Raw genomic sequence first — 16,685 nt, forward strand, 5'->3', positions numbered from 1 at the left:
GGTAACAACACTATTAGCTCAAAGGTTTGTTACTACATGTAACTGATTGGTTTTAATTGCATCTTGGAAATGACTTTTTCAGCAGGGCTTCAGCTGTGCTGAAACAACACATTAGTGATTTCTGTTCTCTGGAATATGTGCCAAAGATCAACTTCTAACTATTTAAGAGACCATAAAAAGGAAAATTATAGAAAATGTAGAAAATGTGCTTCCTGGCAGGTTAAAGAATATAAAAATCATGATGCAGAAAACTGTTGAATGAAACTACAAGTAAAAGCATGTGCAGGATTGAACCTTCCCTAGAGGTGGTACGATTTGAATAAATCAAATGTGTGTGCGTATCAGTGAAGTGTAGTTACTTCAACTTGTCTTTCTGTCATAAACAGAAGGTAATATGCTGGTGTCCTTGTGTTACATGTTAATATGAATATCTATCCCCCTAGGGCTCCTGCGAACCATGTACAAATATAATGTACAAGCCCTATCTTGACCTACTACTTACACGGCGGTATTTTAAACTGGTTAGACATCCATTTATAAGCATTTTTTTGTTGCTCACTAGCAGCACGCTCTAAAGATACCAAACCTGTGAGTCAGCTGGTCAATCGATCAGTCCATTCATTTAATAGTCCATCATCTTTTGATTTTAAATAAATGACCTTTTGTCTAGCACCACTGGTAGTTCACATTTTCCTCCTCAACACTGTTTGATAAATTCTAATGAATTGGTGACCTTGAACCTTTTCTTTATTACAGTCACTAGGACACTATTAACGTGTATTAATATCAAACTCTAATGAGCTGCTTGTTTTGAATTCTATTGAACCGTGTCATGATTTCCAGCGGGTTCCCACAGCATTTAACAGCAGTAGGCCTGACCCTTGCCTGAAACACACCTTCGCTAATGTCATAAATTATTATGTGTCTATAAAATAAAATATTAACCTTTTAGGAAAATGAGTGATGTTGCTATCTCACACAGCAAATGCCATATATATTTAAGGCTGTCATCACCGATGACATGACACAAAGACTTCTGAATTGCAGGTCACGATAGACTCTTTAACAGTCTAACAATGTCGATCTCTACATTTAATATTTGCTTAAGTCACTAGTCTTTAAAATATCAATAACAATACAACAGAAACAGTATGGAAACAGAAGCAATATAAGCCTTGTCCGTTGAACAGGTTTAATATGAATGAATGCGCCCGAGTCTGAATGTCTCATCCATTGTTAATTGATGGATGCAATATACTGCATAATGTAACAGGCTGAGTGTCATGACATTTACTGAGAACATTCGAGCACTCTAAAGTAGAAAAGTCTTTTGAATTTGTTGGTTCCACGGTCTGCACAATGACCTTGTTCAGTCTGTCCATCAGATTTGTATAATGGGACGTAATAAATAATGCAGTCTGTATGGGCTGCTATATGATCTGCTATCTTTAGACACGTAAACAAAATGACACGACTATGACCACTTCAAGCTCATATGCAGAACTACTGTGTCACCCTGTTTGGCAATAGAAGGTTATTAGATTGCTGTTGGATTAGACCAAGTTGAGGAAGTTGTTATAGAGGGTTGTGCAGAAGCAAGCTTTTAATTTGTATTAGTCATTTCAAGGGTAAGGTGAATGGCAGCACACAGTATAAAACTCTTGTTTGCTCAAGTTGATAGCAATCGTGCCAGAAAAAAAGTGGAAATACCTCAAGTGGATTTCGCAGTTTCGAGTTCTGCAGCGCATCAAAAACAATCCTGCTGAACAGAACTCATGTGGCAGCATTTTTTTTTTTTTTTTGGCCTTTTCAAGCTTTATTTTGATAGAGACAGCTGATAAGTGACAAGGAAGCGACGGGGAATGACATGCGGTAAAGAGCCACAGGTCAGATTCGAACCCTGGGCATCCGCAGCAAAGACTGAGCCTTCATACATGGGGCAGCTGCTCTACCAACTGAGCTAAACGCCATGATGGGGCAGCATTGATGGGCATGTTAAAGATACAAAAATACAATGCCGAAATGCTGGTTTGAGTATTACAGTCATGAGCCTGAAGCTTATCAGAGGCCAAAACACTGCTCAGTGGTTTAGAGTTTTATGAGACCTGAACTCCTGTAACAACTGTTATCATGGCAATAACCATTTGATATTTTGCCAGAGAAACAGCAGAAATATCATGTTCATGTTACAAAGTTATCTACCTGGAATTAGTTTACACTTACCTCCCGGATAACGTTGCAGCAAACGTTGAGCCAGATACACTTTTTTTTTTTTTTTTGCCAGACAAGTGTATATTTCTGAAGCCCTCTGTATCTGCACCCACGCTTTGCCGTCCCAGTGATCTAATTGAAGGGAAGTGCTAATCTCAGTCTAAAAATGGCGTTAGCCTTAGAGTTTGGCAGGTATAGCACTTAAAAGCTGAAGAAATTTCACAGCAGTGCCAGTTTTCAGTCAGGAGCATCTTCCTCGTGAAGGCAACGACTGCCATTAAGTTATCAGATGTCATGTCTCTCTCATGTAGGCTTCAAGGGAACCTACAAAAGTGTTTCAGCAGAATAAAAGCCAGCAGTGGAAAAAAAAAGGGTATGCCTCAACTGCCTTCTTTATGGCTTGTTAGCGATTACAGTTATTCTAGCGCTCACTGTGCCGTTGACATGGTAAAACAGGGAGGTTATTGAGTGATAGTGCTTCAGACAGGCATAGATTGGATGGCAGGTGTCGACAGGGAAGCTCTGTCACTTTGAATCCTGTTGTCTGTGAGCCTGTGTGTGTCAAATACTGCTTCTATAATAGGAACTGCAAACATGTGACATCTGCAGTGACTCAGCAAGCAAGCCTATATTTGACCTTGACTCTTTTAAAGTGATGCCACAGTGAGCGAGTGCTAAATTAAAATAAAACTACAACGAATTGACTGGATTTTTTCTTTGTGTAGTCGGCCTGCAGGAGCCGACATTTACATCTCCTCAAAACAGGCAACGTCTAGAATAACAGCTATTACTCATGTTTCTTGACAAGGAAATAGAAACCTGTCGCATTTATCAAATCAGGTTCAAAGAAGCTGAATTCAATGGGCTTACTTTTTTACATAAAGACTATTGAAATTAAACATTTCAACAGGATGAGATCGCAAACAAAAGACACTAGCAGTTGGCTGTTGAGTTTTAAATGAATAAACCCACACATATGCACACATACCTACACACACACACACACACACAGATAGAGAGTGCTCCCAGACTCTCGAGACCTCTTGACTGAATCCAGAATTCACTCAATACATCGTGGAAGGGCTAAATGTTAACTGCCTTTCCTTTGCTGGAAAAAGGTTCGCTGACAATAGATGGGCCTCGGAGTTAAATATCAGAAAGGTCAGAATGTGGAAAGGGACTTAGTGAAATGTGAAATGTTGCAGCCTTGACAATTTCGGGCAGTTATATTCAGTCTCTAATCCTCAGGTGGCCATTTTTTTCTCTTTCAGAGTGCTTGAATCTGTCTCTCTTCCTGTCTTTCTACTCTCTCTCTCTCTCTCTTCCCCTTTCTCCCTCTGTCTATCTCCATCTCTCTCAATCTGTCTCCCAGTGTAGAGGTTAAGGAACAGCTTGGGAGGGACACATAAGAGAGAATGATGGAGAATGCAGCTAAAAGGTTAAGGAGGCTGTAATCCTGCAGGAAAGGACAGCCAAAACTCACACTGCGCTTCAGCTGTTCCCAGAATGAATAAAAAAACAACAACTAAACAAATAAAACTCATCCAAGATGTCTTTCTGCTTGTCTACAGCTTGATGATGCAAAGAGACATCAGAGACCGCAGGCTTCTGAATATGGTGGCAAGCGAACACGCTCTTACTGTAGGTCTCCTCTTAATCCCTAATAAAGTATTTATTCCCATTATTAGAGGAAAAAGACTACACTGCAATATCTCAGAAAAACAATCAAATCTCACCAGGCTTTAGGCTTCTTAATCTTCTGTCTGTCATTTAAATAAGTCCTGCGCCACAGTTTATTATGCATCATTACTGATTTCCGACAACAGTTCAGGTGCATCAACACTTAAAATCAGAGAACTAGATGCAAAACACACACACTAGTTTTGCAGTTCTTAGATTCTGGTTAAAGGCTTTGTGTGTACAGTAGTTGTCTGTGGGTGAGTGCACAGTACGATTCATAGCCTACTTTGTTTCACACTGTTCTAATGATTGACATCTGGTGGCAGTAACACACCAAGAAATGTGGCAAAGTACCAACAAAGGCAGTGAAGAAGACTATCACAAGCAAACAAATTAAATAATGGGTTTAAAATATTAAAAATAATCACCTTTTCCAAAGGTTTATGAGCAAATAAATGTACTCAAAACGCGTGTTAAACCTCAAGGCAGACAAACAATGCATTTGCAGTAAAACTCCACAGGGCAACTTTAACCTCTTCTTCTGTGCCAAATGCCTCACAGGTGCATAATTAAAAATTCATGAAGTGTGGCAAAGCATTCTTTAAAAGCACAGGTTAAAAATAATTTAAAAAAAGTTTACAAAAATAAAAAATGTCAACCTGAATTTTTAGGAACCCTGTATGAAATGATGCATGATATGAGCAACCATAAAAAACAGGTTTGAATGATTAAGTCCACTTAAAGGGAAAATCAGGGTTCAAGAGCTTAAGTCTAAGCTAACAAACATACCAGAAGAAACAAATAGTGCTTTCCCCTTTAACAGGGCTTTAAGACTCCACAGGCTGTGTCCTCTATTCCTTTTTAGTTTGGGATAAACAAAGAACAGAACAGTGATATTGAGCCTTGGATTGACTGTGGAAGCTGGACAGCACAGCAGCAGGAGCCCTCTGAATAGGAACTTCCTGCTTAGGTCGCGTCTTGCATCTCAACTCAGTGTGACTGGCCGTCACCGGCTGGTTACAGCCCTCTCACTCACTAGGGTCCTCAACTGTCCCACATAGATGATAATAGAAGGTTATAGAAGTAATTTTCTGCCTGACAAAAGTGGGTGTCTGCTCTGTTTTCAAATCGCACAAGCCAATATTTGTTCTTGTCTTCTTGGAAAGTTTTTGTGCTGTCTGCTCGGCGTACAGATTTCCTCGGCATCACTCAGGGAGCAGCCCCTCCTTCCCCGAGGCAGGGTTGAGGCGGCCAACCAACAGGATTACCATGGTGTGTTACTGTTTGCCACGACCCAGACGCAGTCTAACCAGGATTGAGGCTCTTTTTCAGTTTTCACAGCTCTTGAGCATCTGGAGGTCATCCGGTAAGGGGAAAGATGTCCAGTGTTTTTGCTGGGGTAGTTAATCTACCGGTTTGGCAACTGATTGGGCTGTTCAGTACTGGCACAGTACTGCGTAACACATGGCAGCCTGCTGCCTGTGAGGGCTGAATAAGAATGATAGTTGAGTGGTCCAAATCAAGCCAAAATGTAAAACAGATTTCGCTGCACTTATCTCAAATAGACCCATGATGAGCAATGAATTTAAGAGTCACAAAGGTTGATCTCTGAGTGTCTCTTAGAAGTGGTGTTATGCAGAGAGAGACCAGTGTGAAGGACTCTAAGGACATGTTTTACAAGCCGGTTACAAGCAGCGAAAGAGACATGCTGTAAAACCCTGTAGAATATAATGTGCATATTGCATAAACAGGCGGCACGCAGCACAGTGAGTGCACCTTATCGCCACGACTCTGCCTCAATGAGGACCTCATGAAAAGGGTGTGATTTCACAGATCTCTTTTAAAGTTTGTCAATCAATTTAACAATGTAAATCTCTTTTAAAGATAAAGATTGACCTCATCAGGGTTTGTCCTCGCAAAATTGACCCATCCCGAGCCAATCTAGCACTCCGAGGCTGAATAGTGCTTAGCTGTGTCCCCGCACATCATTACCCCTCTCTTCACTCCATTCACTCTAACTCAGAGGAGAGAAAATGACTGAGTGATATAACCATGGCTCCAGTGTCTGCAGCTCTGTCACTGCTCTGTGGCCTGTGTGACCAATTCAGAGAGAGCAGTGGGCTACGGTGCTGATCTTGCACAATTGTGCACCTCACTATGACCTCGTGGCTACTTGCTCAGACATCTTGGTTATGCGGTGCTGCACTGGTCTATCAAAATAAGACAATGTCTAAATTACATTTTAGTCCGTGTAAACATCACATTGTTTCTGGACAAAGAGCACAGCTCTCTCATAATTAACCACACAACAACCCTGTGAACTCTGAACAACCAAAGATACTGAAAAAAAAGGAAGATCTACAATAATTTTATGTTGAGCCTTTCATTACTGTGTGGTTTAGGAGCTTTTCTCCTGTTTAATGGAGGAAGATGAGCCACATCTTTGATATTAGCGAATCAAGTCCTGCACAATGCCCAGTAGGATGCTAATGGAACAGAATCCATATGGACGAGTACGGCAGTAATTCTCCATCTCCATTCTCCAAACGGCAGTAATTCTCCATCTCTTGTAAAAACCAAGATTTACAGTATGCAGTATATTCTTGCCAGTACTCGTCGAACTTACACTGAAGTTTGTGTTCTATATTTACATAAGCTCACTGCCCTTTACAAATCACAATCAGGATCATGTGATGCATTTTTCAGGGTCGTGGGTGAGGTATTTTTCTCACTTTATAGTCATTACCATTGCAACAAATGTGCTTCACGCTATGTAAGAGGGTCATTTCCTTTGCTTCTGTCACAATTGCATACAGTTGCTTAGCAACAATCATACAACCATTTCATCAAGAATCAGATAGCATTTTTTTTTTGAGCATTAATCAGTCTTTTCTCCGAAGGAACCACCTTCACAGAAGTACAGACAGAAGTATTATTAATACTGAATGTGCACAGTGGGTATGACTCTGCTGGCTGCTTTATACAGGTCTCTATTGAATGTGGTGCAGACATTTTAATACATAGAAAAAAACATATAAACCTTCTGGTATGAACTATTTTACGCAACAGATTTAACTATTGAAATAATACTAATTGAAATATTTAATGAGGGAACTGGTGAACTGTTAAACGGTTTCCCAATTCACTCTGAATTAGTCAAACAAGACTTTAAATTTGTGTTGGAAACATTTAACCAAAACTAAAGTATGTTTCAGAGGTTGCTTTCTACATTGCCTAAGACGGATAAATTATGCTTCATTTGCACTGCTAATTCAACATAAGCCAAGATTAGTAAAAGCAGTTTCAAAAAAAGGGTGCAATTGAAATAAAGAGCGAGCAAGACTGAAAATTACAACCCTCGTGTTTACAGCAGCAGTGGAACTATGCAACAATCATCTCTCTGCACAACAATGTGTCACAAAACCAACATATGAAACTTATGATAAACCATTTTCTCATTACCAAACGTGGGGAAGATAATTGAAAAATTCCAAGTGGAAGGGGAATATTAAAGAGATATTTCTGTGTATATTCCACAACTGGGACTAATTCAGAAGCAGAAGTGCCTGGAGGGCCAGTCTGTCTCTAACAAAATTGGTTTACCAAAGCAGAATGTACGAGCACACAGTGCGGCCAATAGCTGCCTGCTGCCTCTATGGAAATCAACAGCAGAGGTCTCCGAGCTGAAACTGAATCTTTGCTGTGGAGTGAGATACGCTCAGGATCACAGCCTAAAGGTCACTCGTAAGGTCCTAGTGCCTTCAGGCAGACCTAGAATTTAGCCCTCTGTTGTTACCAACACTTAGAGGTTAACTGCTGGTAATGAAATTGGACTGTTTCCATGTGGATGTGCATCTGAGCGTTTTCTACATAGATCGAAGAAAGCTGTAATGCCACATAAAATACACCACCACCCCCTATTTGAACAATTGTGAATTATACATTAAAAAAGAGGTGGCCCTCCACTTTTTTGTGTAAATTTAATCAACGGCGGAGGCTCCGACGCTCTTTCAGGTGTCACGTTTGACAAATACTCCCAATAAGCTGGTGTCTTAAGAGCAGTCTCAAACATGACTGAAGTTCTCTGCATACTAAATCAAATTTTATCTTCCTGTAAATCAAAGTGGCTCTCCTGCCTCTGATTTAATCAACAGTTGTATCTAAATGGAAGAATATTACACTTACATACAATAGCTATACAATAATGAAAACAAAACAAACACATGTTATTCTTAGACATCGTGATCTGTTGCTTGACATAGCATCATCATTTATTTATGGACCTGCATTTTCACTCCTTGACACTCTCATAGTAAAACCACACTCCAGCACGCATGCACACACACACACACACACACACACACACCACGCAGCGACACAGCACAACCAACTCAGTCATCTCTCACACTCATGTCAAGGTTGATCTGAGTCACAAGTCCCACGTTCATCCCAATTAGCACTTTGATTTGGGAGTTGATAGGTGGTGATATTGGCGGCTTTGGAAGGATGCACCCATCACTCTCCTCTCTCTTTCACTCTTTCAATTCCTCTCGTTCCGTGTTGGCTTTTCTTTTTTTCTTTCTCTCTTTTTGCATTTTTTTTTTTTTTTTACATACCTCCTTTTCTACACATTTTCTTGTTGGGTTTCCTGGCACATTCCTTGGATATTCTTTTGACTGTAAAATGAATGGAAAAACTACAAAATAACAGAGATCTGGAAAAGATCGCATGTGACATGCAACAGCTCAGACTGAGTCAGACCCCCTCTTCACCCTCTTTCCCTCCTCCTCCCGCCCTCCCAGTCATCATCAACAACAAGAACGACAGAGGACCTGTTGAGAAAGTAACTGGGGTGTTGCTGCAGAAATATTCCAAAATGGTGGAATGAATTTGCTGCATCCTGGGACACAGGAAGCCCATATTCACATGCACTTCTATTTAAGACCCATTACAGCCACACAGAAGGCAGAGAGGCTAGTTTTCCAAAGTTTTGTAATTCATATTGTAATCTGATAAGTGAAAGTGTTATTTGACATTGACCGTTTGATTCTCGGAGCACTTAGCATTTCAAGCCCATTTTCCTGTGTGGGTCTCCTTAAAGTGGTGAGATAATGGGGGCCATTTAGAGTTAACAACTAAAGAATCTAAAACTTTTAGTCATGGTGGAGCCCAATCTCTGTTTGACTTTTGCACAAAACCAGCCTTCAGCTTTGTACAAGGACAAACTGGATGAAGCAAGGAGAGTAAAGGGTCTTACATAGGTCAGGCTGATGCCACAGGCCTCTCGTGTACCAGACAGAATATTTCACCAACCCTACAATAGTAGATCATTCACTTATGAAGCAGGCTACTAATCGCTAATGACTAATATCCCCAGAACAGTCAAGACAGTGAGGGTAGGAAGGTGCACCAAGTATTTTCCAATCTGCTCCTTGTATAATTAGTTTTTTTTTTTTAGTTTTTTTTTTTTTATTGAGTCATATTAATAAGTCATTTAGTCATCAAAAGAGGAACCTCTAACAGTGGCATGGGAGGGGAGAGTTGATGAAAAGACTAAATGAAAGATCAAGTCAAGATGGGAGGTTGAGATGATGGACACGGACACGGCATGCGCCAGACAACAGGTCATGCTCCGCGCAAAATACAGAGGTGACACAAAATCTTAGAGGAAAGACAGATCGAGAAGGAAGGCAGAGACAGAATAGAAGAGGAGAGGTTTGGTTTTCACCCTGTTTACTCGACACACTCACCATCCTCAGTCGGAACATAGATGTTTAGATAAAGACAATCCTCGTGTTGATCCTGTATGTAAGTAGTAACTATATCCAGGTTGAAGGTGAACCATATTGGCATCATGATCTCTGGCACAGCATTGTGAATATTTTGGGGGCAGACAGGAGCAAAGTGAGTAGCGTTCTTGATCCCCGACCAGGAGGAAGGAGGCTCCGGGGGCATGAAGCGTTTTTCTCCCACTGGGGACGCGGCGTACGGAACTCCCAGATACTGGTCCACCGGCCCCAGAATTTCACTAGGCAGGGGCACCCTCACTCCTCGGAGTTTCCCATACTGCGTGTTCACAGTGGGGTGGTAGTTCTGACCTCTCACGGCCACAAAGCACCAACAAAAACTTAATACCCACAAGGACAGGCTGAAATCGGTGCAACTGTGGGCACCATGCCAGTTCTGCGAGGGGAGACGACTTCTCCTTGGAGAAAACCACATGGTCCTTGTGAGCGAGTGCAACTGCAAGTGACCAACATACACGCCGGGGCAAGCCCTCAGCAAACACACAGGCTTCCCGCTCAGCCCAGCAGTCCAGCCACCTGAGGGACAGTCATCAGCTGCAATATGGAAGCCTGCTGGCTTACAGGCGAGAAGAAACAGTCACAGTGATGCAGTTTCCTCTCCGCAGCGAGGTCCTTATTCACCGTCCTCTCTCTCTCTCTCTCTCTCTCTTTCTCTCCTGCTCGTCAGATCTTCTATCCCGTGCTGCAAGAGAAAAAGACAGGAAAATTTATGATATTTCCCTGACAGCCCACCAGTTTGCTCCCATTTTTTAGTCAGTCATTTTTATTGACTTGTGGAGTCCTTTTTCTGTCCTGACATAAAACTGCTCACATAAACATGACAGAGCCCTTACTGCTATCATCAATCCACGTAATCAAGAACCTGCCTTTGACTTGGATATCGCAATTAAGTGTTAGGCAACTTGTCAAGATGTGCCTAATAATGCTAACAAGTGAAATGTTTAAAGCATCAACTGTCAGTAGGTAATTATTTTCTACTTCAAAGGCCGACGTTACAATAATAGTTAAGAGATGAGCTGACAATTATTTTTAAAAGTCTGTCTTGAAACATTTTTTTCTCGCTGTAATCAATCCTTCTTTTCATACTAGCCATTAAGAGACCCCTTCCTAACGTTTTTCCATTTGAAGTGATACACAGCTTTGTGAAAAAATTATTTTTTCCCCTGTTGAGCTGCAGCTAAAAAGACAGTCACAATGAATTTTGTACTAAAAACTGTAACTTTGTGTGATACCGCTTGATTTGACTACTACAGACTGCTGAAGCCTCAGATAAACTGAAGCAAAACCTTATTTTAAGAGAGGCTTGTTTGATTTATGAACGTCTCCTTTGAGTAAGCCTATTTACAAGAGGAGCACCGCTAAAACCCAACAGCAAGTGTCATGCACAGTAACATAATAACATGATAAAAATTTCATGTCCTGCGTAATGTTATGCAGCATTTTCCCTACAGCTCCCTTTGGTACAGATACGAACAAGGTAGAATTCAAATTTCATCTCCCTTGGTTGCTATTACAAGAGATCACTGTTTGTGATGAGCAGAAAAAGGACCAGAGGAGGATGTAGCTACAGGCGGCACGGGTGCCTCCAGTGATAGCACTGTAAATGCTAATCTACAGTCCCATGGGTTAAAGCACAGGTGCCAATGACAAGACCTTCCCACACTGCCTGATCAATTTCAATTTCTGTGGCTTAGGGTCCCCCTCAGCCTTGTGCGCCTACTGCAGTGTGCGCTCTAATAACAATAGAGAAGAAAAGGCAGCATTTAGAGGAGGATATTGCATTCCAAAATGACTGTGTAAATGATTTATAATGTATCAGCAGCCGGTGGAGGGCCACTAACCACTGAGAGAAAGCAATCCTGACGTTCCTGGAGGTGCTGTTATCGTTCAGCAGCTATTCCCATTTTCTGTAGCTGTGGATCAGCAGAAAGTCTGAGGAAGCCCTCACTTCATATAAAAAAAAAACGCACATATACAGTAAATTTTGTAAATACTGCAGATGAGCTCAGATTCACTGATACTTGTGAGGTGTGTGTGGTGTACAATTCTGCATAGAGACACGCCGAGCACCTGCTACAGGAAAACACATGAAAAGCCATCCGTATTGTGCTACCTGGATTTCTTTTTGGTTACTGCTCATGAGCCAAATGACCCATTACCTAGATGTTAGATAAACTTTTAATGAAATATATGTGGCAGGAGAAATGACCCAGAATTAGGCTCAAAACACAAAAGTGGTCCTATCCTGCCAAATCTTAAAAACTAATATCGTACAGCCCAACTACAGATATTAGTTCATTAGAATACAGAATGGATACAGCCTGAACAAAATTTAATTCCAGAGACTCCTCTAATACACTGAGTGTGTGGGGGGAAAGGGAGAGGGCCAAGTTAAATATCAAGGGCCATGCCAATAGCACACAGATCCATCTTTGCATTATGGTGGCTTTAAAAGGTGGGTTGATTCAGTCCTAGTTACCATCAGTTAATGGAAGGACATCTTTTGCAATCTTTTGTACCGTTAAAGCAATGTTTTGGGTTGCATTGAAAAGAGATTAGATACTTTCAAAATAGGGCATTATGTACTGTGACTCACAGTCAGACACAGATTTCCACCAGGCGTGAAGGTTGATAAATAGAAAATAATTTGATGAAAAGAAAACATCCATCCATCTGTATCTTTTTCCAGTATATATATATATATATAAAATATATATATATATATATCTATTATATTATATAGATAGATATTATTATATATATATATATATATATATATATATATATACATATCGTGTCTGGGTCTGGTTTGTTGGAGCCATTATGCTGGAGAGGCTGTGGACAAATTGGAGGTATATAGGTATATTGGAGATATATATATAAGGAAAATGATAACTACTTCTCAACCCACTATAGCATAATAGAAGAAATTAATATTGTTTTGTGGAGATGGACACCTAATAATAATATTTGTTTCCTTGTTGTGAAGGAACGTCCCAGTTTTTATGTGATAGATGAATGTCTTCATTCTATAAAAAACTAGCTCCAAAAAGAAAGAAAAAAAGAGAGAGAAAGAAAAAACATCCATATCCAATCTGGGGACTAAAAGGCATGCATTGCTGAGGGGCCAATGGCTGGCAGAGGCTTTAAAATGCTAGAAAAGTCACACTGACACAGACCCTTCCCTGCTCACTGTGGATCACTGTAGCAGAAACCAAAAACATAGCACACATTTCCGCCTGATTCCCGCGTTTAAAGATTTTGTGAACTACATTTAGGAAAGTAATTCATTCCTGTTTAGTTTTGATACAAGACAAGTACATAACATCGATCAATGCCACGTACTACAAAATTTACAGAATCAGCTACTGTAAAAGATTTTGATACTGTAAGAATACACACTGCTAAACAAGAAAACACCTACAAACATAAAATGAAACAAGTAATGTAATACACTCAGAATATTAGCTACACGTTTCTAAATTTAATTGTGTTCAATACCTACATGGAGGTGATAATATGGAAACAGTTTGAGACAGGTGTGTTTACACTTCATGATTATTTTAGAGACTGTAATGTGTTGTGCTGTTGAATTATATTACACTGAGAGGGGTGTCTAACATTTTGGTCTCTCCATTTATGTCCACTCCATTTCTAGCAATATAAATCCAACCTATTTTCAGTACATCAGTGATTAAATATTGGAAACTTTTTGGAAGCTTTTAGTATAATGCAATACAACTCAACAAAACTACAAACAAACTACGGCAAAATGATCCTTTAGTTAAACCTCTAAAACAGTTTCAATACAGTGGAAGATTCAAGCAGTAAAAGTTCAATTCATCTCATAGACATGATTATGTGACCGACAACCAGAGCACTTCTACAACTTGGCTTTGCATGAAACTCTCCCGGCTAAAATATCAGTGAAAAAAAGATTAAGAAAATATCTGGTTGTTTGAACAAAAAAATACAACCCTACATTTATAAAGACTTAGAGATGGGTGTTAACTACGACTCCCAAGGTGCTTTTCAGCATTCAGCCACGGAGTCTAAAGTTCTGTTAACTGAAAAGGCAATCTAGATCTTGAATTAATTCACTTAAAATCAGGGTCAACTATGGTTGAATTTAGTAACTACTGTGCAGTGTTTTGGTCTCCATAGCAACAGCAGCCAAGGCTCCTCGGTACTGTAGTATTTAGACCTGTCAGTCAGGTCAAACTTAGACCAAACTTCAACCCAGATCATTACATTCATCTGGGAGAAATTGAAATAGGAACACAAATACACTGTGACTTTGTACATTTCTAAAGGTGGGATTTCCTGAGTGGAGTGCATTAGTTTTAACTGTACCTAATAAACTGGCAGTATCATAAAAAAATAAAAATAAAAAAAAACTACAAAAGTCACCTGATGACCTGTCACTATGTCGTATCCCACATCAAAAACTGTCCTGTTCAAATTGATGACATTTATAATCCATTGTGGGTTTTGTGGTTAAAGACTTCCACATATTGATCTCCTGAACAGAGAATGATCTCTGCCCAGAGGAGCTTTTAAAAAAAGGCACTTTCCCCCCCATTTACACAATATTTTCAATTCATAATTTAACCGAAGCCTTTTTCTGTTTAGATCTAGGTACACACGGCTCCAGAATAAGTGTGATAACACTAATTCCAGTGGAAATAAAATACGTCAGGTCAAACTTTTTAATCAGGACATAGCAAGGACATAGGACAGTGTGATGGAGTGTGTGTGTTTAGAGGACACACAGCACAGAGGACTTCATCAGTCTCCCCTCCAACAGCATCTCAGAGGTCCTCTCTGCTTTGATCTCTCTACCTGCTGAAGCACTGCCAAGGGAGGAACAGAGAGCGAGAGAGAGATTGCATGAGTTCTCCCTCATCATCCCAGAAATATTGATCGTCTCATCACCGTGGCCTTGCAGCCCATAATAAATACAACTGGGGTGATGGGGGGTGATGGAGGGAGGGGTTGGTGGGTGGGTGGATGCTGTGCTGAGTCTAAGAGAGGTTATTAGCCCTTAATGCAAGACGGCACTCCACCAAGTACACGCCGTTAAACACTCTCCTCCCCAATTCTCTGGTCCCTGATTAATAGGACATGTTAAATTCTGCTGGTCCAATCCCCATTTATCATTATTTAAAAGCACCTTACCAGTACAACATGAGTTGCCCACATACATGTCCCATATTTGAAATAAAATACATAGACTTTATTCCTTTTTATTTTGGTCAGAGCCCACAGCCGGGTACACTTACTGTAGAAGACCCTTTGTTCTCCAACAGCGGAGAGATCTCTGCATTGCAATAAAAGTCTGAGCACAGAGCCAAATGTACTCCTACGCCCCGACATCCCTTAGAGAGAGGCTGAATGGACTCTGATAAAAAAAAGGAACCAATAAGAGTTCTGAGTAGATGGAGCTTGTGACTCTCCCCACTCTGTTATTATAGTAGCTAGTCTGCAACAAAGGCATTCACAAAGCTGCATTAGTCCTCCAGAACATCTAACTTCAAATGAAGTGCGCAGTCCTGACCTGAGAGAGTGTAATCAGTGATTACAAATGCTTCTGGTGCTGTTTCAATATAACTAAGGCCGTATGTGACATTGTGAAAACAATAAGAGACGGGCAACAAGACAGAAACCAGAAGACAGAAACGCATGTACCAGTGTGATTACCTCAGCTGACTCATTAAAATGCGAGAGGCAACGGCAAAAAACTTAGTTTAGTATCTTTTTTTTAATTATTTATCTCCAGCAAGACACCAATATAAATCAGTGCGAAGGCTCCATTTTGAGACAAGCTTGCTCTCTGGCCTCAACATGTGTCAATAATTGGAAAATGTATCTGCAAATTGTTTGCATACACGTGTTTATTGCATATAGGCCCAACATGGATTTCAACACACCAAAATCAATAATTAATGTACACACATGCTGCCTGTCTCTTCCTTGCAGGCACGAGCTTCATATAAGCTCCTGGGCTTCACGAACAACAGCATGCCATATTAAATCAAAGAGATTGACATGTTTCAGAAACAACATTCAGGAAATGTCAAAACCAAACCGCAGCATCATAAAGCTCCTGCTGGGAACCAGTGCCTCTGTAACAGGGAGGGATGAGGGCCCACTCTATTCCTTTGCTTTTTTTTTCATCAGACACAGAGTCTGTGCAGTCATTATTACTTAGGAGATTTGGCATTAAATCAAGGACAAAGATGCAGCACATTCTGACTGCTAATCACCACGGTGATGCTGACATATTTCTAAAGAACTAAAAGGGAGACGGTGAGGGATGACGGCACCGCTGCTGTGGCCGCCTGCTAAGCTCTGTGTCTCCACCCCTTCTACTGGCTGCTGGATAAATGCTGCCGTGAGTATCCTTAGCAGCCAAACGGCCGAGGAAACATGGAGAGGTGAGCTTGGCAGGCCAAATAAAGACAGATTCCAGGTGAGTACATGTTGAGATGAATTCTGTAGCTGCACGGCAAATAAATAATGGCCATTCTGTTAACTGCTGACGGTGCTTGAAACAAGTGTTTGTTCTTTGTAACTCAAATGATGGGGACAGATTTGATCTAGAAGTCTTAAAGCTATAAGTCGAGGCAGTGGACCCATTCTTAAATCTATATTGCCTCACTTTCTCTTGACTGGGTGTTCATGTCAGATAGGGTTTGGGCAGTAATATGATATGTGAAACAATATGTGGGGCTACAGGTATATTAATCAAAGTTAACTGATTCAATTAGATGGAAAAAGACTGAGGAGGTTACGTTTAAAAAATGATAAATAAAGAAATTTCCCCAACAGTTCATCATCCTAAGTCCTATTGATCCACTGCAGAGTCCCACTAGACACTAGACAGAAAGTAGCTAATCACTCAAATAGCCCACAGGAATTCTTCAGGGTTTTCTTTTTTTTTTTGAGAAACCACAGGGGCATGTATTGGGTCCGTCTCTAATCTAA

The 16,685-nt window shown here is 40.5% G+C and overlaps 1 protein-coding gene across 2 annotated transcripts in view; it reads right to left on the reverse strand.

Moving 5' to 3' along the window:
• nlgn3a (neuroligin 3a) overlaps positions 1-16,685 on the reverse strand; it is a 121,059-nt gene that overhangs the window by 82,998 nt on the left and 21,376 nt on the right. For both annotated transcript variants that reach the window (XM_027281401.1, XM_010736195.3), the window contains 2 exons: positions 9,642-10,380; positions 8,508-8,567 (listed from right to left, as the gene is read on the reverse strand). In XM_027281401.1, the coding sequence (XP_027137202.1) occupies positions 8,508-8,567; positions 9,642-10,113 (532 nt within the window). In that variant the 5' untranslated portion in view covers positions 10,114-10,380. The remainder of the gene's footprint in view (positions 1-8,507; positions 8,568-9,641; positions 10,381-16,685) is intronic.

Source organism: Larimichthys crocea, chromosome I (genome assembly GCF_000972845.2).
Source record: "Larimichthys crocea isolate SSNF chromosome I, L_crocea_2.0, whole genome shotgun sequence".
NCBI lineage: Eukaryota > Metazoa > Chordata > Actinopteri > Sciaenidae > Larimichthys > Larimichthys crocea.